The sequence below is a fragment of the Ictidomys tridecemlineatus genome, chromosome 5 (assembly GCF_052094955.1).
Source record: "Ictidomys tridecemlineatus isolate mIctTri1 chromosome 5, mIctTri1.hap1, whole genome shotgun sequence".
Taxonomy (NCBI): Eukaryota; Metazoa; Chordata; class Mammalia; order Rodentia; family Sciuridae; genus Ictidomys; species Ictidomys tridecemlineatus.
In genome coordinates this window covers 190,472,780-190,495,463 of record NC_135481.1, presented here as the reverse complement: position 1 = coordinate 190,495,463, position 22,684 = coordinate 190,472,780, and the positions used below count along the sequence as shown (strand labels likewise).

General features: G+C 40.1%; 1 protein-coding gene across 2 annotated transcripts in view; it reads left to right on the top strand.

The window, feature by feature from the left end:
- Positions 1-22,684, top strand: part of Dok5 (docking protein 5) — a 145,804-nt gene that overhangs the window by 82,874 nt on the left and 40,246 nt on the right. For both annotated transcript variants that reach the window (XM_078051890.1, XM_005325198.5), the window contains 3 exons: positions 16,780-16,894; positions 16,989-17,108; positions 19,803-19,992. In XM_078051890.1, the coding sequence (XP_077908016.1) occupies positions 16,780-16,894; positions 16,989-17,108; positions 19,803-19,992 (425 nt within the window). The remainder of the gene's footprint in view (positions 1-16,779; positions 16,895-16,988; positions 17,109-19,802; positions 19,993-22,684) is intronic.

Sequence of the window (22,684 nt, the reverse complement as noted above, 5' to 3'; positions counted from 1 at the left end):
GTTGGGATGCATCTTGAGACAAGTGAATCCGAGTTTTTTCCGATTGAGTTTCAGGCAGTGCCATCCAACACGCTCACATGCTAGAGCCAGAAAGCATGCCACCAGCAAGGCAGCCTTCTGTCCCTTCCTGCATTGCTCCAGGAAAGGCGAACCCAACGCCTTCACCATCTGCCCAGAGTCTCTGTGAAGCAGGGATGCTGTGGTGTGTGTGTGGGGGAGGGGGCGAGAAGGCCCTGCTAATGATGGAGTGCACATGCCACCAAACGGCTCAAGAAGCCAAGTGTCACCTGCATCCCTTCTCAGTAGGTTTTAAAAGTGTCACCTAAGTGGACCTTGTCATCCAACTGTACTTGGTTTTCTTCATGTTCTGCCTGAGCACAGGCAGACCTTGGAGTTGGAATGACAGCTAGCTGACTGTCTTTGCTGAGAGTCCGCAAAGAGACTGATGGTGAGTCTGAGGCCCAGTGGCACGATCCCCTTCCCAAGCACACTTCCTGTGAGCACAACAGCTCATCTGTTGGCAAATCTCAGTCAAAAATGGAAGATGAGGATGTGCAGTGCATAAGGACCGCGTGGTGGAATGTGCCCACCTGATTACATGCACTAGTTACAATTTTTGAAATGAAAGAAATGAATAGCAATAATGGTTCCAGGAATCATTAGGATCTGTATTTTTAGATTAATTTAGTGTGTGATGGAGACCAGGAAAGCACATTCAGCCAAGATTTATCTTGAATCTCTTGATCATTATATGTGGGCTTAGGTTGACAGAAGGTTAAAAAGGGCAGAGTTTGATGTGGAGAGGGCCCAAGAGTATTTGTTAGAACGTGGTGGGTGGGAGGATGTTGACAGGATGTGAAAGCATCTCTCAGCTCCAATTACAAATAGGAAAATGGCTCTTTTGCAATAGAGAGAAAACACAGCTAGACATGGAAAATTCTATGAGAAAACTGATATGATCTTTTCTAAATACAATTATCATTTATAAAACTTGGGAGTCTCTTCTAAATTGAAAATAGAAGAAGAAATGCAATGAAACAGTCTTCTTTGGATCCTGGACTAGAGGGATGTAGGTAGGCTCAGAACCAGCTCTCACACATTTTGGGGGACTTTTAAAGAGCTTTTTATACTGGATATAAGTTAGATGATACAGGAAATTCTTGTCTGTTTTCTTGGTTGTGAAGTTGACATTGAAATGATGAGAGTGAACCTTGTTTTTTGTAATCATTCATATGTGGATGTCCATTATTTACTTTCAAATAGTTCAACCAAAACCAAGTGTTTGTGTATGCACATGTACACACTTATATATGTGTAGAAAGATGGATGAGCAATAAAGTAAAGGTGGTAGATAATGTTAATAATGATGGTTTTAGGTGGATGACATATTTGTCTTTATCAGACTATTCTTTCAGCCTTTCAGTGTTTGCAATCTTCAAAATAAATTTTTTTGGTAAGAAAATTGCAAACAAAAAATTACTGCAGAAGAGAACAGCAGGCATAATACGGAGAAATTTTTTTTAAATGAAGTGTTAAATGAATTAGAATAAAATAGAACTGAGCTAGTTCCCCAAATGTAAGTCATAATATTTAATTTAAATTTATTTAATGCCTATATCAGAACATGATATTAGATCAAGTACACATATAATAATACAACTATATGTTTCATAAAACTCAGTTATATGTTTCTATAAGAGATGCATCTGACATGAAAACAAATATAAAAATAAAATGGGCATACATACAATGAAATGCTATGCAAATCTCAAAAATTCTTTCACATTCAATAGCATGGGTGAATTCATAAATGTGATATTGAAAGAAAGAATCCAGAAACCAAAAAGATACATGAGGTATGATTCCATTTATATAAAGTGTCTTTTTGTGGCGGTGGGGGTTTATTTGGGGATTGAACTCAGGGGCACTGGACCTCTGAGCCTCATCCCCACCCCTATTTTGTATTTTATTTAGAGATAGGGTCTCACTGAGTTGCTTAGCACCTTGCTTTTGCTGAAGCTGGCTTTGAACTCGAAATCCTCTTGCCTCAGCCTCCTGAGCCACTGGGATTACAGATGTGCGCCACCATGCCTGGCTTTGATAAAGTTTTTTAAAGACAGAAATTAACCAGTGCTGAGAGATCAGAATAATGGTGTGCATGTCTGTCTGTGTGTGTTACTGACCAGGACAAGTATTATCGACTGAAACTTCATGTACATTGATCTGGATGGTGGCTGCATATGTGTGTGTGTGCAGGTCAGAATTTAGGGGACTGTGGTCTTGAAGTTTCTGTTCTGTAGCACATGTGCTTGTTCACGGGGCCAGGTGTTCACGTTTCTGCACTGGGTGTGTCAGGCAGCATTTCCCTTGAGCTGCAACCTGAGCTTTAAGACTGTGATGCCACATGTATCCACATCAGAGTAAGAGGCTGAGTTTTCTTCAACATGTTAAGGTTTGAGTAGGAAAGATGAGTTTAGTTCCCACTGGCTTCTTTGGAATTCACAAAAATTTAATTCTTCCTTAAAAATTAAGATTCACATTGCTGGTTTTCCTCCTCTCAAGTGATATACTTTTAAAGATGTAGCTAATAATTTTCAGAAATACCTTTCAGCACATTGTCTCCCAAATGGTTTGCATCTTCAGTTTGAATCATTAATTCACTTACTCAGCTAGCCAATTATTCATTCATTATTATACAATTTTTAAGGCCTGGATGCTACAGAGAATGGTATTAGGAAATACAAAGCCATTTAGAAGCCAGCCCCGCCTCTCTTTTTTATTTGTGAAATCATAATTAACTTACTTCTTTGATTTTCATTGCTCTTCATAATTTATTTAGTAATAGTACCAAGGACATTACATCATCTAGGGAATTTAATACCACATTATAATCATCCAGGGCTCGTGGCTGGCTGAAGTGAGGGGTTGTCTTCAAAAAAGTGAGTTTATGATTCACTGTTGGGAAGAGGAACAGGGTGGGATTTATTTCTTAATTTAATTACAGTAGCTCTACTTCTGTGTAATGGGACACTATAAGATTTCCTCTAGGAAAAAAAAAATTAAACCTAAGTAATTTAACCATTGAAGTAAAACCGCTAACCAGTGTTCTGGTAGAGTTCCTGATTCTTATGTATTCGTGTAGGAAATCTAGCTTCTATCCCAGAAGAAGCACCATTGTTGCCCAGTAGGATTTGAGAGGAAACAAAAAGGACGCCAGGGTGTGTACTAGCCAACATCTGCTCTAGCAGTGATTCCAGTCTTGGTGGTAAAGAGCAGAGAACCTTTGTCTTTTCCCTTTTTGCATGAGGATGAGTCTGGATTAGCTGTGGGTGTCCTCAGTGCAGATGGATTAGTTTGGCTCAGTTGAGATTCACTTGTCTGCTCAGGGATCCAGGAAGAAGGTGAAGGGTGGTGTTCTCATGGCGGAGTTGATGTTCAAGGAGGGAGGGATTGCTTGATTATGCCTACCTTTAAGAGGCTTCTTGAACATGGCTCATATGTTCTGTTGGCCAAAGCAAGAAGCCTAGCTAAGTCCAAGGTCATCAGGAAAGAGTGGTATGGTATGGAAGGGAATGGATCCCTGTGAATACATAACCAAGTCTGTGACAGGAAATGAGCGTTGCTGAGAATTGTAGGATTTGCATGTGGTTTGATTTTAAATACCTTTAAATCCTAGAGAGAGAAGCATTTTGCCACATGGTGTATCTTCGCCTGTCTTTTCTAACTTTCATGCTCAGGAGCACACTTTAAGTCCAAGGGAACCTCCTGTTGAGATGTTACCTTTGCCAACTGAATTTTCAAGGTGTTTCTACTATCACCTCCAAATTCTGAGTGAGTCCATGATACTTTCTGTAAGAAATGGCCTCTAGATATCAGAGATCAGATTAGTATGAAGCTAAGCTGAACTTTTCTTGAAGGAAGATGATCATTTTTGAGACAATCAACCATTTTAATGGTTCTCGTATTGACTTTTTAGGAAGTCATAGAGACCTTTCTGGTCTCTTCGGAGAGCTGTAGAATTTAGTTCCATTCAGGAGAAAGATATCTGGATTTAGTGATCTTAAATATATTCTGGAAAAAGAAAAGAAAGTTGAAGGGGTCACCAAATTGAAAGGACAACTGGGAAGATTTTTATTCCCAGAAAACAGAAGTTTTTATTTTTTTTTCTAATTTGGTCTGCTCCTGTTTTTGCATGGAGGTGATATGAAGTGTAGGAAAAGGGCTTACACTCAATTTATACGCCATTGTAGATCATGACGTTTGACTTTGTTCTTTTCTGTTGTCAGAACCTTCTGATAGTAGTGGACCTCAGGTGAGACCTGTCTTTGCGACGGTTCTTCTGTCCTTTGTGTCATATTCTCAGACATACTTCAGGTTTGGGCTATGTAGCTTTATTTTCTTTCTCACTTGGGAAATACAGTTGTGAAGTGGACAGAAATGGCTCACAGAAGACAGATGGCCATCTTCAGATCAGAGACCTTCTCGACATCAAGTGAGAACCGAACCAGGCTTTGCTGTTTCTGTTGGTGTCTGTTGTCACCTCTCTGCCAAGCACATGAGAACTGCTTGGAGTGGCTTTAAGACCTTCTTGGTTGTTCCCTGGGCTGTTGCCTCGGTAGGAACCTAAATGAAAAGACAATCTGTTTCACAATAGTAGAATTGATTAGCAAGAATAGATTTACGATGTTTTCCCTAATTACAGGTTACTTGCCATCAAGTCATTATTTTTTTATTATAAACAGTTATCACCTCTACTCTTAATATTTTGGTTAAATCAACTCATTTTTTGTTTGAATAATTCCACTATAAGAGAAAACTTTATTACTACCTTTAATAGAAAACTTTGTTACTACCATGATAATGAACAGAAATTAATCCTGAAAAAGAAATGCAATGAAAATAAAAAGAAAACAATGATTTTTAAATTATGTTTCTCTTTTTTTTCTGCCTGCTGGTAGTCTTCTTTTGTGTGTATGGGGTGAAAAACAATAACAGCAACAAAACAAAACACACAATCTACTCTCAACAAAACTTTAAGCTCATTTTGAAGTGCAGTATTGTTGGTTGTGTGTCCATCATTCTACACAACTTCCAGGATGTCATGCCCATGAGCAGAGACTCCCCCGATCCTCCCCACAGCCTGTGTCAGCCACCCGTCCAATATCTGCTTTGATGAGTTTAACTCATTAGCTACTTTCCTTAAGAAGAGTCGTGGAGTACCTGCCATCCTGTGATGAGCTCATGTCACATGGTATAATGTACTCAAGGTTCACTCATGCTGTAGCATATGACACCATTTCCTCCTTTTAGAGGTGGAACAGTGTTCTTTGTGTATGTGTTACATTTTCTTTATCACTCCTCTTGGTCATTGTGAACAATGCTGTCATCGCTATAGGAGTGTGAACATCTCTTCAATCCTGGTTTATGTTCTTTTGGATAAGCTCCAAGGTGGGATTGCAGAGTGACATGGAGTCCTGCTTTAAGTATCTGGAGGAACCTTCAGGGTTTTGCCCATAGTTATAGCATTTCACCTTCTCACAGTTGAATCCCAAGGGCTTCTACTTCTTTGCTTCTTCACCAAGATTCTTTATCTTTTCTTTTTGTATGATAATACCCATCCTAATAAATGCATTTGTCTCCCTGTGATTTTGGTTTGCCATTTTTGTGATGACTAACAGTGCTGACAATTTTCACTGTTGGCTATGTTTGTCTTCTTTGGAGAAATGTCTCTTCAAACCCTTTGCCCATTTTTAAATTGGTCTCTCTCTCTCTTGTTCTGATTGGTATTTAGTTGAAAGAGTTCTTCATATATTTTGCATATTAACCCCTTTTTAGAAATGTGGTTTTACAAATATTTTCTCCTATATTAAAAGTGTTGAGAATTTTTCATGTTCCTTATATAAAAAGGGAGAGTGAATTGTTTTCTTAGAGAAAAAGATTCCAGTTTTACAACCCTTGCTATGCTGTTAAATGTGACCTCCATTATGTTGAGGTAATTTCTTTCTATTTCTAGTTTATCTACTCTTTTTAACAGGAAAGGGTATTAGCTTTGGTCAGATGGTTTTCCAGTAACTAGTGAGATGATTCTGTGATTTGTATTCTTCATTATGTCAATGTGGTGTAGAACATGAGTTTTATATGTTGAGCCGTCCTTGCATTCTAGGGATAAATTCTACTTGGTCATGATGTGTGACCTTTTCAATGTGCTGTTAAAGTCAGTTTTCTAGTTGAAAAATGTGCATCTATATTCATCAACTATATTGGCCAGTGTTTTCCTATTTTTGTGATATCTTTGTCTGGCTTTGACATCAGCATTAACTGGCTTTATGAAATTAGTATGAATCAATCCCTCCTGTCCTCTTCAATTTTTGTTTGAAGAGCTTGAGAAGGATTTGAGTTAATTCTTTAAATGTTTGGTATAATTAACCTGAGAAGTCATTTGGGCTTCTTCTTTGGACTTTTCTTTCTTGGAAGGTTTTTGACTAATGATGGAATGTCTTTGACAATTATTGGTCTCTTTAGATTTTTATTTGTTCTTCAGTTTTGGTACATTGTTTTGTTTCGATGACACTATTTCTTCTAGGTTCTCTAATTCGTTGGACCTTATAGTAGTCTCTCATAATAGTCCTTTTATGTCTGTGACATTGTTGTATTGTCTTTGTAAAATTTTTGATTTATTTATTCTAGAATTTTCTCCTTTTCTAGCTAAGAATTTGTCAATTTTTTGATATTTTAAAAATAGCTTAGTTTTATTGATTATTAGTTTTTGCTTTTTTTACCTTCTATCTCATTCAGTTCTACTCTGTTCTTTACTTTTTTCTTTCTTATGTTTACTTTGGGTCTAGTTTATTCTTTCTCTGGCTCTCTGAGGTGCCAAGCTAGCTTATTAATTTGTGACTTCATTTCAAGAGGCATTCCTTGCTCTAATCTTCCCTCTGAATCCCATCTTTGCTGTAACCCAAAAGTTTTATTATGTCATATTTTCACAAGATATTTTCTAATTTCCCTTTTAATTTCTTTTTGACCCATTAAATGTTCAAGAGTGTGCCAATTTCTACATATTTATTACTTTTTCAGTTTTCCTTCTGTTGATTTCTAATTCCATTCCATGTGTTTGAAAGCCTATTTGGTACAATTTAAATCTGCTTAAATTTATTAAGGCTGAGGCTAGGGATGTGGCTCAAGTGGTATCGCGCTCGCCTGGCATGTGCGGGGCACTGGGTTCGATCCTCAGCGCCACGTAAAAATAAAATAAAGATGCTGTGTCCACCAAAAACTAAAATTAAATATTAAAAAATTCTCTCTCTTAAAAAAAATTGTTAAGGCTTTGCTGGGGACCAGACTTGTGGCCTACAGAATGTTCTGTGTTTACTTTAGAAGAATATATTCTGCTGCTATTGAATGGAATCTTGTGTTTATGTCTGTTAGGGCCAAGGTCTTCAGTACTGTCCAAGTATTAATCAATGAATATTCTATCCAGATGTTCTACCCATTATTGGAAGTGGGTACTCAATATCACCTACTGTCTCTGTGTTGTCTATTTCTCTCTTTGGTTTTTCCAAGGTTTCTTCATATGTTTTGTTGCCCTTTTGTAAGGTGCATATATATTAATAATTGCTATAACTTTCTGATGAATTGACATCCTTATACAGTATTCTTCTTTGTCTCTTGTGACAGTTTTTAGTTAAAATCTACTTATGTGATGTACTTGGGGCCAATCCCTACTCCCTTTTGATGAGAATTTGCATGGGATATCACTTTTCAATATTTTACTTTCAGCGTGTGTGTCTCTAAAACTAAGTGAATCTTGTAGACATTATATATTTGTACCCTGTTTGATAGTCCATTCAGGCACTATGTGTCTGTTGTTAGGGACTCGGATCCATTTACATTTAAAGTAATTGCTGGTACAAAAGACTGTTGTTATGGTTGGTTCTGGAGTCTCCCCAGGGCTCCTGTGTTGAAGGTTTCCTCTTCACTGCAGCAGTGTTCAGAGGTGGGGCTTTGGGAGGTGACTGGATCCTGAGGACTCTGACCTTATCAGTGGATCGGTCCATGAACGAGCTCATAGGCGAAAGAACTGTTGAGACCTGTGGAAACTATGGGGTGGGGCCTAGTTGAAATGAGTGGGTCCTTTCTTGTCCCTAGCCCCTTCCCTTCTCTCTTTCCTGGCTGCCTTGAGGTGAGCAACTTTGTTCCACCACACCCCTCCACCATAATACCTTAGCTTCTCTCCAGTCCTAAAAGCCAGCTGACCATGGAAGGAAACCTCTGAAACCATGAGTCTAAATACATCTTTCCTTCTTTAAGTTGATTTTCTCAGGTGTTTTTCATAGTGATGGAAAACTGATTAACACTGCCCTATGGTTGCTTTTATTTTATTTTATTTTTGTCTTTTCACTATTCAGAGCTGAGCCCAGAGTTGAGGCTCATCCATGCTAGGAAAGAGCTCTACCATTGAGCTACATCCCCAGTCATCCCTCCCACCCCCCACATTTTTAAAAACATATCTTGAGACAGGATCTTGCTGTTTCCCAGGTTAACCTCGAACTTGGAATTCTCCTGCCTCAGCCTCCTGAGTAGATTGTTGCTATTTTGTTAATTGTTTGTGTCTGTCTTGCTCTTCTTCTTTCCTCATTCTTCCCCTGTTACCTTCTTTTTTGATTAGTTAATGGTTTTTGTAATGTCATGCTTTGATTTCTTTCTCATTTTCTTTTGTGTTTTTTTTTTTTTTTTTTTGTGTGTGTGTGTGTGTGTGTTTGTGTGGTTACCATGGGGCTTGCTTAAAATATTTTATTATTACAGTAATCTCTTTTAAAATAATAAAACCTTTAACCACACACAATACCTGTACTTTCTCACCATTTTTTATGTTACTGATATAACAAATGACATTTTTTGGGGGGGGACGTTGAACTCAGGGGGACTTGTCCACTGAGCCATATCCCAAGTCTTATTTTGTATTTTATTTAGAGAAAGGGTCTCACTGAGTTGCTTAGCACCTTCTTTCTGCTGAGGCTAGCTTTAACTTGCAATCCTCTTGTCTCAGTCTCCCAAGCTGCTGGGATTACAGTCATGCACCACTGTACCCAGCAAATGACATGTTTTTATGTTGTGTATGCATCAATGTGTTTTTGTGACTATAACTTATACTGTTGTCTTTTCACTTTTATACCAGGATGAAAGTCACTTATGCACTTCTTTATAGTATTAATGTGTGTGTACATACATGCACACATCTTTATCAGCAAACCTTATACTTTCTTTTGCTCTCATGTTGCTATCTAGTGTTCTTTAATTTAAACTTCAAAGACTCCCTTTAGCATTTATTGTCAGGCAGATCTTGTGGTGGTGAACGCTTTAGGTTTTATATAGGAAAGTCTTTTTTTCCCCTTCTTGCTTTTGTGGTACTGGTGATTGAACAGAGGGCCTCACACATGCTAGGCAAGCTCTCTACCATGGAGCTATATCCATAGCTCTCTCCTTCATTTTTGAGGCGAGTTTTCTATATATAGAGTTCATGGTTGGTAGGTTTTTTTGTTTGTTTGTTTTAGCACTTGCAATATATCATATATCATACTTTCTTTTGACCTCCAGGTTTCTGTGACAGTGTTATGAGAGTCCAATTTTATTTTCTTTCACTGATTTAAAAAATGTCTATCTTTAATTTTTGACCATTTAATTATAAATGTACTGTGTGGATTTCTTTGGATTCATTCTAGTTGACACCCTTTGGGCTTCTTGTATCTGGATATATATTTCCTTGCCCACATTGGGAAGGTCTCAGCCATTATTTTTTCAAATCAGCCTTCAGCCCCTTTCTCTCTATTCTCCTCTGGAACTTCTGGATGTGTGCTATAAACTGTCCTTTCAGTATCCCATTAGTCCTTTAGACTTTCTTCATTATTTTTCATTCCTTTATTCCCTCCTTTAATTGGATGATTTTGAATGTTCTGTTGTTGAATTGGTTAAGTTCTTTTTCTGCTTGATCAATTTTGCAGGTGAGCTTAACTAGGGAATTTTCTAGAATGTGCATTTAGTCTTTTTTCTCTTTGTTGATATTCTCAGTTTGTGCATGCATTGTTTCCCTGAGCTCATTTGCATATTCATGACATTTGTTTTGAATTCCTTAATAGGTAATTTATAAATCTCTGTTTCTTTAAGATTAGATTTTGGAGATGTATTTTAGTTCTTTGGTCCATGTTTCCTTTTTTTTTTTTTTTTTTTTTAATGTGCCTTATAACTTTGTGTTGAGATCACGTTTGAAAAAAATGGCCATCTCTTTCTTCAAATCTTTATGGACAGGTTTTATATAAGAATAGCTCTTCAGTCTGCCTGGGTAGAGATTCTGGGGATTATTAAAACCTTTTCTGTGGTTGTGTCTTCTTTGGGCTTGTGCATATAAAATTCCCATTTCCAGCATTTGCTAAATTCTTTAATCAGGAGTCTAATCTTTTGTTCTTTCTTCTGCCGGGTGTACTGCAAATTCTCTGAAGCTTCTATAAACTGTCAAGTCTTTTTTTTTTTGTTTTTAGTGTCCTCAGACTTGTAGAGAGAACTATACACTTTCAGGGATCTGAATTCCTATGTTAGAAAGCAGTCCCTCTAGTTGCCCTTGTAAAAGTGTGAACATGAAATATATTTTTCAGTTTTCATTTTCCCTCTCCAGGAAGAAACCAGGGGCTGGGAGTTGTTACTTGACCACCTTGTATTGAGCTGGGAGGAAGGAATATGATGTGTGAGTTCCATAAATTTCGCTCCTGGCTTCAATATGAATGGCTTTTGCACTCCCCACGAAGTGCATGAGACCCTTAGCTGATTTCCAGATTTCTCCCAGAGAGAACTGGACTTCATTTTGTTGAGTTGGTGTCTCCATGGGGGGAAAGAGGATCTGGGGTTTCTTACTCTTCCATCTAGCTCACGATAGCCCTGCCAGCAGTCCAGAACACCTGTTGTATCTTTGTTAAAGGTAGTTTTATAAATGCTAGAGAATTATTCCTCTGTGTAAGCAGAATTCATGGATGGGAAAACTGCATAATACTTCATCCTGTAAAGTTATTCCAAGTTGTTGACTTTGGGATTAACTGGGGTAGCAGGAATCAAAAGACCTGGTGGTAGGCTGTATCTCCCCCCTTCCCCCCACACACACTTAATATGTGTCTTTGGGTCACTTCATGTTTCTAAACTTATGCTCCATATTTAGTGGGAGTAACAACACCTAACTGAGTTGTAATGAAAAGTAAATCAGGAAATGTATATATATACCAAAGCCTTAATAATTTGAAAATATTAACCATATTCAAGGTAGCATTATGTTAGCCAAGGTTCTCAGGAAAAAAAAAACATGGTTTCAGAAAAGGAGAGATTGGATGGAAAATAAAAGATGATTAAGCAAGCATATTTCTAACTTAGATTATTAGGATTAGTTGTGGTGCTCCAAGACAGGGGAAGGGTGGGATTTGGGAAATGAGTTAGAGCTTTCAGTGAATCTGTTTGGGAGATGTGCTCTACCTTTGGTTCCAGTCCTCAAACGCTGAGGCTGGTTAACTTGGAAAAAGAGGGAATTTCATCCAGTGATGGAGGAGCACCATGTCAGGCCTGGAAGGGCCCTTACTCCTCTGAGGATTCGCCCAGTGGTAGCTGATTGTCTCTTTACTCTTTCCACTGCTGGAATGGATCAGGCTACCACCCTCCCCCACTGAAACTCCTGGAAAAGAGTCTGATTCTCTGGGAAGAGGAACATGATTGACACCTGGGTCAGCAGTACACACAATGGAGAAAGAAAATGTGACAGCAGGAAATCAGGCTGCTGTGCCTCAAAGGAGCAGGCAGAGAAGGAGGCAGCCAGAGTGGACACTCCAGCATGGCTGCTGTAGGAAAATCAGGAGCTGTGCTTTGGGGCCAGGAGGGCTACCCCAGCATCAATCACCTGGGTATACTCCCCACATATCATAGTGAAACTACAGCTTAATTTGTATGTAGGGATTAATATATTAATTTAAAAGAACCACACTATTGTTTAAAGAGTATCTGGCTAAGACTGCAGAACATATCTTACCTTAATTGAATCAAATTCATTTTTAATAGAAATATACAATGTTGAAAGTCCATATCCAAGACAGAAATAATTGTGTGGAATCAGCAAGGTGTCTGGGGTTTACTCCCCTTTATTTAATAGGTTTAGATATTCATTGAGTACACGCTGACATATTCTTGTGCCTGTGTTGTGCTTAAGGATCTGGGTAGATTTCATATTGTTTATCTCTTTGTATGATTGTATTTTTCTACCACACGCAAGTATTGCATTTTTCACTAAGAAACAAAAAGAAGAAAGTAACTAAATGGGATTTGATGGAACTGAAGGGAAAATGGAAAAGGCTTAGAGATGCTGATCTTCTTCCTCTGTCTTTGCACAGCTTTATGGAAAGGTAGATGAGCAGATGCTGCAGGGTTGGCTCATTCTAGAATGCAGATGTCAAAGGCAGGGGTCCTCTGCAAAAATCTGTGAGCTGAGTCCTTGCCAACCATGTAGCTCTGCTGCAGGTCCTTTGCAATGAGAGAGCCTGTGTGCGGATGGTGGGCCCCGGGTGTACATGCTGCACTCCCTCAGGCCATGGAGCCTCTGCTCAAGGACTTGCTTCTCAGAAAGAGCTTCTTAGCGAAATGCCCCTGAGCCAGACTAAATCCTTCAGGCCGATTCATTTGTCCTCAGAGCGCTTCCTTATTCCCAGCCTGATGAAAACTTGTTTTTACTGACACATAAGCTCCAGGAGGGCCATGATATTGCCGCCCTCCACGCCCTGACCCCGCACTTGACTCTACATGGTCAATGCCACAAACAAATAAGTAAGGACATGGCAATAAGGAGGAATCGGACACTGGGAGGATGGTGCAGGCAAGGACGATGCCGGGAGCAGGACTGTAGATCTAGGCACACAGCAAAGAACTTACCTGTGAGGTCACATGCGAGTTCCTGCACTGGGGGCCACTGCTGAGACAGACAGCCACTGCACTGTGAAGCGGTCAGAGGTCCCGAGGAGGTCAGCTGTGCCTGTGGGTTGAGCTGTGCTGAAAAATATGGGGGCTTTGGAAGGACTTTGAAGAGTCAGATTGAAGGTGCACAGAAGGCATTGTCCCCCCCCAGTCCTGAGTGCGGTCCTCGGTGAGGGAACATTGAGGGTCCATCACAGCCAGTCCTGAGGGTCAGGCGTACTGGTGCAGGCTGATTGGCCCCCACTTCTGTAACATTGATGTGGAAGGAGAATCTGAGACTTTACTGAAACCCATGTTGGCTTCAAAAGTGACTCTTCTGGGTCAGATGATTGCCTTGTCAAAGGAATATTAAGATATACGGCCTGCCTTGGTTTTCTCATTTGTCGAGAGAAGCAATGGCGGGGATGAGTACGTTTGACAAGAGTTTTATGTGGCTCCTGAAGCTCTCTGCGCGTATTAGCCATTACAGTTACTGCTCGAGCATGTGTGCTGAGGAAGCTTCTGTTATAAATCATGGAGATCCAGCTCCATGGAAAGTAAGGTTTGTATGTGCATGTGTGAGAATGAGTGTGGGTGTGTATGTATGTGTGAGAGTATACAAGTGTGTGAGTGTGAGTTTGTGAGAGAGTATGATAAGCATGTATGAGTGTGTTGTGTACATGAGTGTGAGTGTATGAGTGTGGGTGAGTTTGTGTGTGTGTATGTAAGTGTAGGTGTATGTTTATGAGTGTGTGTGTGCAAGCCAGGTATGTGCATGTGCAAACCCAGAAGGTTGCTTTGGACCTCACGACTCTGCCTCCTCTGAGCAGGGGTGTCGCAGTGCTTACTGTCTAAACTAATTTCCAGAGTGGGCAATAGTGACTGACTCATGCAGTCCTGCTACATTTCCTGACTGGTTAGGTGACTTATGTCTTCCTCTTTGCCCTTAATGGGTCTCTAATGAAGTGATATATTTCAAAGTCATGGCTGCATCTCAGGCTGCAGTGGGACTACTCTTTAATAATGTCTCAGTGGAGGGTGAAGCCTGGCACACAGGCTACCTGCGTCTGCAGAGAGGAACCGCATTGAAAAGAAAGAGGTCCTAAATGGGAGACGATTTCAAGGGCTACACATCCTCTGCTGAAGGTTTTCATTGTTATTTATTTATTTATTTTGAAGTGCTGGGGCTGGAACCCAGGGCCTTGCATATGCTAGGCAAGTGCTCTCTGAGCTGCAACCCAGCTGGTTTTATCTTATTTTTTTTTTGAGACAGGGTTTGGCTAAGTTGCCCAGGCTGGCCTTGAACTTGCATCCCCCCTGCCTCAGCCTCCCAAGTTACCTGGGTTACAGCTGTGGCCAACATATCTGGATTGGTCTAGAAATTTTCAGGGTTAGTCATGAGTGTTTCAGATGGAGTAAGAAACTGGCCCCTGGTTCAGTTTGCTTCGTTCATGTCTTTGTGCTGACATTTTTTTAGGTGTGACTTTAACCTTTTTCAGCCTCAGTGTCCTCATCTGCAAAATGCTATAATGACAGCATCCACCTCTATGGCTTTCACGAAGGTCAGATGATTCATTCTGGATTTAGCATGTGATAGGGGCTCAGTAAATGATGGCTGTCTGTAAGGTTGCTTTTCATTGATGCTGTCCATCAGAAGTCATTGCCAGTGACTCAAGTCTAGCTGGGAGCTGGAGATGAGCAAATAGATGAATTACAAGTACTGTAATCAAATAGATCTACAGTGCAGGATGTGGGGATCACAGAGAGGTGCCAGTCAACTCACCCTGAGGTCAGGGCACATTTCCCAGAAGAGCTGGGCCTGGAAAGCAAAGTGAAATTTGGAGAAAAGAGGCTTGAAGCTCCCTGTGCGTTAGTTTGTGGGTGGGTGAGGTCTTTGGTTCATAGAGTCCATGGGTATTTATTGAGTTTCCACTATGTGGCAGACTCTGTGTTAGACTCAAAATACCCAGTGGTAGGCAAAGTAAATAAACAATTTGCCTTCCTTATGGAACTTTCCCTCCAGAGGCAAGGCAGGACTTACTGAACCAGTAAGTCCTATGGCCTGTGGAGGGTACAGGGAAGGCACAGGGTGTCACTGGATGGTAGCTTAAGACCAGTTGAATCTTGGGGTGGGATTTCCCACATGGCTTCTGTGGATAATGAAATTTCACCAAGACCTGTGGTGAGTAGGAGTGACCTGGGGAGAGGAGAGAAGGCTCTGTGCTTGCGGGACCATGGAGTCTTCTGGGGACAAAATGAAGTCCAGCTTGCTGCAACATGGGTAGCATAGAGCATGCTGGTGAGATGCACAGGGAGACCACAGATGGTCTCGAGGTCCCCTGGACCAAAGCACTGGGACTTTGTCTCTAGGGCAATAGGAAGTCTTTGAAATGTTGCTTTATGCATAGAAATATCAAAATCTTAGGTTTTGAAAGTTTTTGAAATATCGAAAATCTTATGTTTTGGAAGATCATCTGCTACTTGAAAAGTGAATTACTGGGGTTCAAGAATGGAAGTTCAAATGAAGACCAATAAGTAGCTGTGGCAATATGACCATAGCTTGTACTGGGGTGGTGGTACACACAAGGACAACAACATCACCCATTGCATCTGACAGCTCTGAGGGAGTCAATGCCAGTGTAGGAGATGTGCTGAGCCCCTGAAGGACCTGTGTGGCGAGGTCCGAGGTGCACTGTGTGCACCTCAACTCCAAGCTAAGAAAGGGCCAGTGGAAGGTAAGATGCAGGGAATGAAGTAATCGGGTCAGCATGTGCAGGGTGTTTATTTCTCTTCCTACCTACTTCTTGAGCCAAGCGTTTATTGAATTTAGAGTAATAGATGAGAGAAGAATAGCACCATTGCAGGCTAAGATTGATGGGCGGCAGATTCTTTTGTACAACAGCACAAAAGAGATATATTAAGGGGAGGTTAAACTTGTCACTGTGAAAGGCTTATTTATCTTGTAAATACTTACCCTAGAGCTATCTAAGACTTTTTTCTGGCAGGATCCACATAGGCTGCCCCTCCAATGCAGGAGGAAAGAGGACAGAACTGTCACTGTGATTCCACAGGGGACCACACCCTTGGGGTGTACACAAGTGCTGGGGGGTGCAAGGAGTTCTGGGAAAGGGAAAGAGACAGAGTGTCTGATGGGGGCAGGCTTCTTGTTGACAGGAATATAGTGGGAATGTGCAGTGAGTGGTCTTATGCTGCAAAACAGGGGCCTGGAAACCAGGACAGGGTGAAAACGTTTGGGAAACCAAATTTGTTATTGATTCCATGTTGGTGTGTGTGGCTTCACTCTCTGGACTCCTGACACTCCACCAATGACTGGCAGTGAGATGATTTAGATTTGCTTTAGAATTTGATTTAGAATTGCACCCCCTCCCCTCCTCTCCCTTCCTCTCCCCTTCCCTCCTCTCCCCTCCTCCAGGCTCCAAGTGTTTAGGATCTGCACACAGGGAGAATTCGGAAGGGACGATGGCTTTAGAGGCTTCTGCAGTTGTCTGCGAAAGCCTGTCCACAGGTATGGAGATGGACTTGAGAACTATCGAAAAGGTAGAAACACTTTCAGACAATTTAAAAAAGAAATAGAAAAAGAAACTTGAATCAAATTGTCTATGCCTGTGCCACTCTGTGGAAAGAATCTGTTCAAGCTACCACTAATTCCCTCGGCCAGTTCTCAGTTTTCAGGTCCAGTGGCTCTGTGCTGTGCACCATGCTGTGCTTATCCCTGGTCCCCAGGGTTTGTAGCCTGGAGGTGCTCGGCAGGGGCTGTGACCATCCTTTCACTTGTTCACTGTGCAGGTGACGGAGCTCAACAACGTGAAGAACGTGGCTCGATTGCCGAAGAGCACCAAGAAGCATGCCATAGGGATTTATTTCAATGACGACACCTCCAAGACATTTGCTTGCGAATCAGGTTTGTCTGGGGCAGGGTTAGGAGGGAGCTTTGAAAGGCTTTGACTTTCAAGTGGGCACTGGGCACTCTTGTGACCTTTGGGCCGTTCCTGCAGATCTTGAGGCAGACGAATGGTGCAGAGTCCTCCAGATGGAGTGTGTGGGGACACGGATCAATGACATCAGCCTGGGAGAGCCTGACCTCCTGGCCACGGGGGTGGAGAGAGAACAGAGCGGTATGTACACAGCAGTCTCGCCTTTCCGCTAAGCTCTCGTGCCCCATGTAGTAAATCGTAAGCCATCTTCATTAGGGGAAAATTTTGAATTATGAAAATGTATAAAGCAATAAGTAAAAATAACCTTTTCCCTAATGCACAACCTGTGTTGACATTATGGCATATTTTTCTCAGTAATATCTTAACTTGATGCATAATCTGAAAGTGCATAGCTAGGAATTTTGAGGGACCTACTGTGTGCCAGCTGGTGGAAAAGGCTTTCAGTATTAGATTATTTAATTTTCCCAGCATGCATATTATTAATTCTCCCATTTTACTGATGAGAAAACTGAAGCTTCGGAGAACTAAAAATCTTGCTCCAACTCTGGTGCCTCCTTAGTGTTTGATTCCAGGCTAGGCAATTAGACCATATTTGACAATGCACAGATTTTAAACTGGAATGAGTTGTTGTGCTGCCATTTCACTTAAACTGTTGTTGAAAGCTTTCCAATGCTTTTAATAGAATTTAAACTTCATAACTGTTTTATCAGGTTTACCCACTTAAAAAAAATTCTGTGACTTTTTAAAAAACTGAAATGCATGAGCCAAACTCTGAGCTCAACTCTTGACCTAGAAATAAATCACTTAAAACAATAATGACCTAAATATAAAGGAACTTTTTAGCAAAAATCAATGTTGGCTTATTGAAAAAGCTTGGGATAATTACTTCATCTCCAAGCCTTGTGACAGGGTAGATTGGGCCCCAAGGATCTGCTTAGTGACTGACTTGGGCCAAGAGGATTGACCATGGGCAGGTCACCTGAATTAGTGGTGAAATGCAGAGGTGGACCTGTCCTGACCTCTCCACAGGCAGCTCTTCACTGGTTATTAAAGCATGCTCCCCTTCCCTGGTGCAGCTGTGTGTTCACACCCAAAGTCTGCAGCTTTATTGGACGTACATACCTATCACAGTCCATCTCCACCGGTCTTACTGACCAGGACCCAGGGGTGGGGACCATTCCATGGATCCTCTTTGCAGATCGGGAGATTGACCCCCAGAGAGGATAAGTCATTTGCAGGGATATCCCCCAATCCCCAGACTCCTCCTCCTGTGGTTAACTAAATTGGGGTAACCCCTGCCAAGAGAGGTCCACCCACAGCCTCATAGATGAATGTCTGGGAGCCTAACAAAGCAAGGAAAACAGGAGTTTTATAGAGTGCTCAGATCAGCACTTTTTTTCCCCAAATTTGTATTGGTGAAATAATATCCTACTGGCACGATAAACTGAATTAAAAGACTCAGCTCTGCCTCGGAGCTGCTGTGCCCTGCCAGTTCTCTGTGCCTGTTTCCTCTCAGTCAAATGGAAGTAAGAATACCCCTGGTGTGTAATTACTAGGTATCATTATGAAACTCAACTTTGTCCTTTAAAATACATTGCAGTCCTAATTTGTAGAAATTCAAGTAATCGTGATGTAATTGTAAAGTAATGGTCACTCCCTCTACTATTATTCTTTTCCTGAGTGAGATAGAATTGTGGAACTTCTAAGCAAATAAATTGGTGATCATCTCCCTTTTTACTTAAGGAGACAGTCTTTCTTCCTTGGTCCAGAACTCTCAAGGGAGCAAATTGCTCTATTAGATTCTATTTTTAAAATAATTGCTACTGGAAAGCAGCAAATATCCAATGATTGAGAGTTTGAAATGATTTAGAAAATTTAAATGGATACAGTTCATGAACATAGTCTTGATCTATTCACTAAATTCAACTAAAATCTATAAAAATCTATTGCTCATCATCTCATAAAACAATTAATTTATAATACCTCTAATATATAGTTGTTATTCTTTTGTCAGATGTGGACAGTATACCATAATGATGGCTTGCTAGGTGGAGATGTGTTTGCTACAGTAACAATATATGTTCATATATCACTTAAAGATTTCAATTCTGTAACTTCTTGTGTTAATGAATTGTCTAGAAATACAACAAAAATTCTGCGTGAATGTATCTGTGGGGGTGAAAATTTGGTTGCAGTAACCAACCAAGCAGTTGTTTGGTTACATTTATAACCACTATCTGAACAAGCAAATGAATATTTTCTTTCCAGTAATTGGCTAAAGAAAGTATTTTGTTAAAACTAGTTCAAATATGTCCTGTGGTGTTTTTCCAAATGCTTTGTCAGTTCAATTGCATAGTATGAATGTGAAGTTTTTTAAAAAAATAATTTGAGATACAACTTTATTGGCTTAGTTATAGAAGTTATAAGTTGATCAGTATGACTTTGGTATTAGTAAACCATAACATGATTATTTAGCACCTGCATCTTTTATGAACACAAAGACGTAGCTGTAATTAATATGTGCTTGGCAGGAAAAAAAAAAGCTTTTAAAGGTTTCATTGCTTTAGTCTTTTATTGGCATACATACTTTTTATTATGCAAATTTACAAAGTCTAAAAATGTTCTTTGCTCATGTAAATAGTGTTTAGTGTATGTTGACAGCCAGGGTGTATCATTATTATCTCATTTGATAGGGTCTGCATTTAAAAGTCATTTCCTGGGACAGCTTGTTTATGAGAAACATTGGTTTCCCTCAGTACTCAACCAAATCCTATAATGTGAGCTTGAATTATTTTTGAATGCTTCTCTGTTCCTACAGCGTCTTTGATGTTTTATTCCTGGGGATTTTAGACTAACCTTTTGTTTTTCTCCCAGAGAGATTCAATGTGTATTTGATGCCATCTCCTAACTTAGATGTACATGGCGAATGTGCCTTGCAGATTACATCTGAGTACATCTGTCTTTGGGACGTCCAGAATCCCAGAGTCAAACTCATCTCTTGGCCGCTAAGCGCCCTGCGGCGGTATGGACGTGACACCACGTGGTTCACTTTTGAGGCAGGGAGGTGAGTGCCAGGTTGTCAAATGCCCCTCGTCTCAGCTCTTGTTTCTGTCTTCCAGGCTCCCGTGATGGAGGCTCACCTGCGGGAGGAATCCTGAAGTTCACTTGGGGAGACCCCCAGAGCTGTGGTTCTCCAAGGCCAGGGGTGGTGCAGAATATCCATGTATTCAGTGTGGCCGATTTCCTGGGGAGGGGTCTAATGTTTCGCATCTGTGATGTGAATTTTCATTATGCAGTTTGGTTCTGTACCACACACTGAAGTCGAACTGGGTCAAAAACTCTGATCATGTGTGGTCTGTGGGGCTAAGCTAAACAGAGGCTAGTGCTTGGAAAGCTTCCAAGTTGTTTTTTGGGAAATGCTTCCTCAACTCAAATGGTAGATCATAAATATCGGCGGGGGGGAGGGGGGGAGGAGCACTGATGTTTTTCGAGTTGCAGTTTGTTGAGTTCTGTTTTGCTCAAACTACAATGAATGACATAATCAACAGAGGTTGATTCTGAAGCTTGTTCATTTTCATCCCCAAGAAGCCCTTGTTCCTTTTAGGAGAATGCCTCTCTGTTCCTACAGCGTCTTTGATGTTTTATTCCTGGGGATTTTGGACCAACCTTTTGTTTTTCTCCCAGAGAGATTCAATGTGTATTTGATGCCATCTTCTAACTTAGATGTACATGGCGAATGTGCCTTGCAGATTACATCTGAGTTCATCTGTCTTTGGGATGTCCAGAATCCCAGAGTCAAACTCATCTCTTGGCCGCTAAGCACCAAGAAGAAACAGTTAAACCCAAATGTACCCAGTGATGCTCTTCTTTTGTGGGAGGGAAGATGGTGCCCACAGTAGCTGTGCAGTCTCCACCTCTTCCTCCTTCAAATTTTAGCTCTGTTTTGAAACATGACAGATAACATTTTACATTTTAAAAATTTCTAGTGATTAAGCTTTAAGAAATGCAAACCCTTCTACATGTGGCCTGAAATTACATTCAGATTGAAAACAAGCCAACTTACGACATGGAAAATAAAATGTTTGTAAAACAGGGCAGCTCTTCCTTCAGGAAAATGATATTTGATGTGAGGAGAGTAAAAACAGAACTTTAAACTCTACTTTTAAGACCCAGTTTCTGCAAGTAGAGGACAGTAATGCTCCCTTCAAATTAATCTATTTATTTTATACAAGGCTTAATTATGCAAAATGTACTTTTCAGAATAATTTGTGGTTCTCACAACTATCCTAGAAAGTTTTAAAATTCGTCCTTCTTATATAGCTGTTCTCTGGTTTATTTTATTTTGAAGACCTAGAAATGAATCTCTCAGATGACAGACATCACCACATTTTCCCTTGTATACATATATGAAAACATCACAGTGAATCCCACCATCATGTCCACCCACAAGAATGGGATTCTAACTAGAAAAAGATATATTTCATGCTGTATAATTATATCAAAATGGATTCTACTGTCATGTATAACTAATGTATGAAAAGATATAGCAGGAACTAAAATATATATTACTAAGTGAAAGTAGTCTATAGAAATGGACATACTATGTTACTCCAACTCTCCAACATTTTTGGAAAAGGCCAAACTTGATAGTGAAAAAGATCAGTGGTTGCTGGAGACTGGGGACATGAAAGATGAGTAGGTAATGAAATGACAGGGACCTTTAGAGTGGTGGCACTCCTTTGAGGGTGCTGTGATGTGGCATCATACAATTGCTAGAACCAATAGAACACACGACACACAGAGAGAACCCTAACACAACCTGCGGACTTTGGGTGATGATTGATGGGTGTGGTCATCAGTTGTAACACATTCACTGCTCTGGGCTGGGAGGATATTGAAAATAGGGGAATTGTTGAAGGGTGACCTTCTGTACTATCTACTCAATTTAATACACTTAACAAAGTGTATTAAGACAGGGAAAAAATCTATGAAAGCAGTTCATCTACTTTATCAATGAAGTCATTAAAAATGGAAAAAATAGTCAAACTCAAATGTACCCAGCAATTCTCTTCTTTTGCCAGAATTGCCTACTGATTATCCTGGAGGGAGAAACCTATTAGTAATTTAAGCATTGGTTTGATCACATTGGTATATTCTACCCTTTGTGAGCCAGAAATTATTATTATAGATTATTAGGTATTACTACTACTATATTAATTGTAACCAGTAAAATCTAGATATTCTGTAATAAATACATACATTCTATTACCTATGAATTCCCCATTCTTATTTCTTATAGACATATAGTAGAATTTTTCATCCATCAGGACTTATGGGATGATAATGAGAGTCATTTATTCAAACATTGCTATTTTTTCAATTGTTCTTTAATGTACTATGTATAGGAAACAGTGCAAACTAAAATGTAAGTAAAAGATTTATAGTACATCTTGACTTTTTGAAACTGTAAAAAATTATCTCAATAATCTTGAGATTTTGGAGGCACAAGATTCCAGGTATAAAATCAATACTACTTATGTCATGCAGAAGTTTAATCCATATTGAAATCTAGTAAGACTTCTGTGATCTAACAGATTATTTAAAAGACTGGCGTTTCTCCTGAGTGCTGTAGAAAACCATAGAGGTCTGTAGGCAGGTGGATTTGGGTCTGGGCAGATGTGTTAATGCCTGTGTGTGTGTGTGTGTGTGTGTGTCTGTTTGTGTGCATGTGTGTGTGTGATAGAATTTTTTTCCCA